The sequence below is a fragment of the Acanthisitta chloris genome, unplaced genomic scaffold, assembly GCF_000695815.1.
Source record: "Acanthisitta chloris isolate BGI_N310 unplaced genomic scaffold, ASM69581v1 scaffold32473, whole genome shotgun sequence".
Taxonomy (NCBI): Eukaryota; Metazoa; Chordata; class Aves; order Passeriformes; family Acanthisittidae; genus Acanthisitta; species Acanthisitta chloris.
In genome coordinates this window covers 409-952 of record NW_008665933.1, presented here as the reverse complement: position 1 = coordinate 952, position 544 = coordinate 409, and the positions used below count along the sequence as shown (strand labels likewise).

The 544-nt window shown below is 57.4% G+C and overlaps 1 protein-coding gene across 1 annotated transcript in view; it reads right to left on the bottom strand.

Moving 5' to 3' along the window:
• Nucleotides 1-136: 136 nt before the first annotated feature.
• The window catches only part of POU4F3 (POU class 4 homeobox 3), a gene marked incomplete at its 5' end in the record, with an annotated part of 811 nt that continues 403 nt past the window's right edge, over nucleotides 137-544 (bottom strand). The window contains one exon of the mRNA XM_009071936.1: nucleotides 137-538. Coding sequence (XP_009070184.1) covers nucleotides 137-538 — 402 coding nt within the window. The remainder of the gene's footprint in view (nucleotides 539-544) is intronic.

The following is a 544-nucleotide window of genomic DNA, read 5'->3' as shown; positions in this document are numbered from 1 at the left end:
CCCCCCCATTTTTAACCCCCCCCAAAAAAGCCAACACCCCCAAACCCTGCCCATTTCAGGGGGGCTGGTGGCCAGGATGGTGGTGAGGCAGTTGAGGGGGCAGCACCTCCCCACTGCTGCCCTCTTAGCCCCTTCTTCAGTAGGTGGCAGAAAATTTCATCCTTTTCTGCTTCTGTCTCTGATTGCAAAACCAGACCCTCACCACATTCTTCTTCAAGTCTAACTTCTCAGCAATGGCAGCGATTTTCTCTGAGGAGGGTCGCGGCTGCACGGCAAAATAGGCCTCCAGCGACCGCTTCTCGGGTGCGGCGATGGACGTGCGCTTGCGTTTCTTGTCCCCCCCTGTGTAGATCTCAGGTTTGGTCATTTTCTCCCTCTGAGCCCTCTCTGCCTCCTCCAGCCACGCTTCCAGGATGGGCTTGAGGGCCACCATGTTGTTGTGGGACAAGGTGAGGGACTCAAACCTGCAGATAGTGCTTTGGCTAAGGCAGCCCACCCCTGGGATCTTCAGGTTGGCCAACGCAGAGCCCACGTCTGCCTGGGT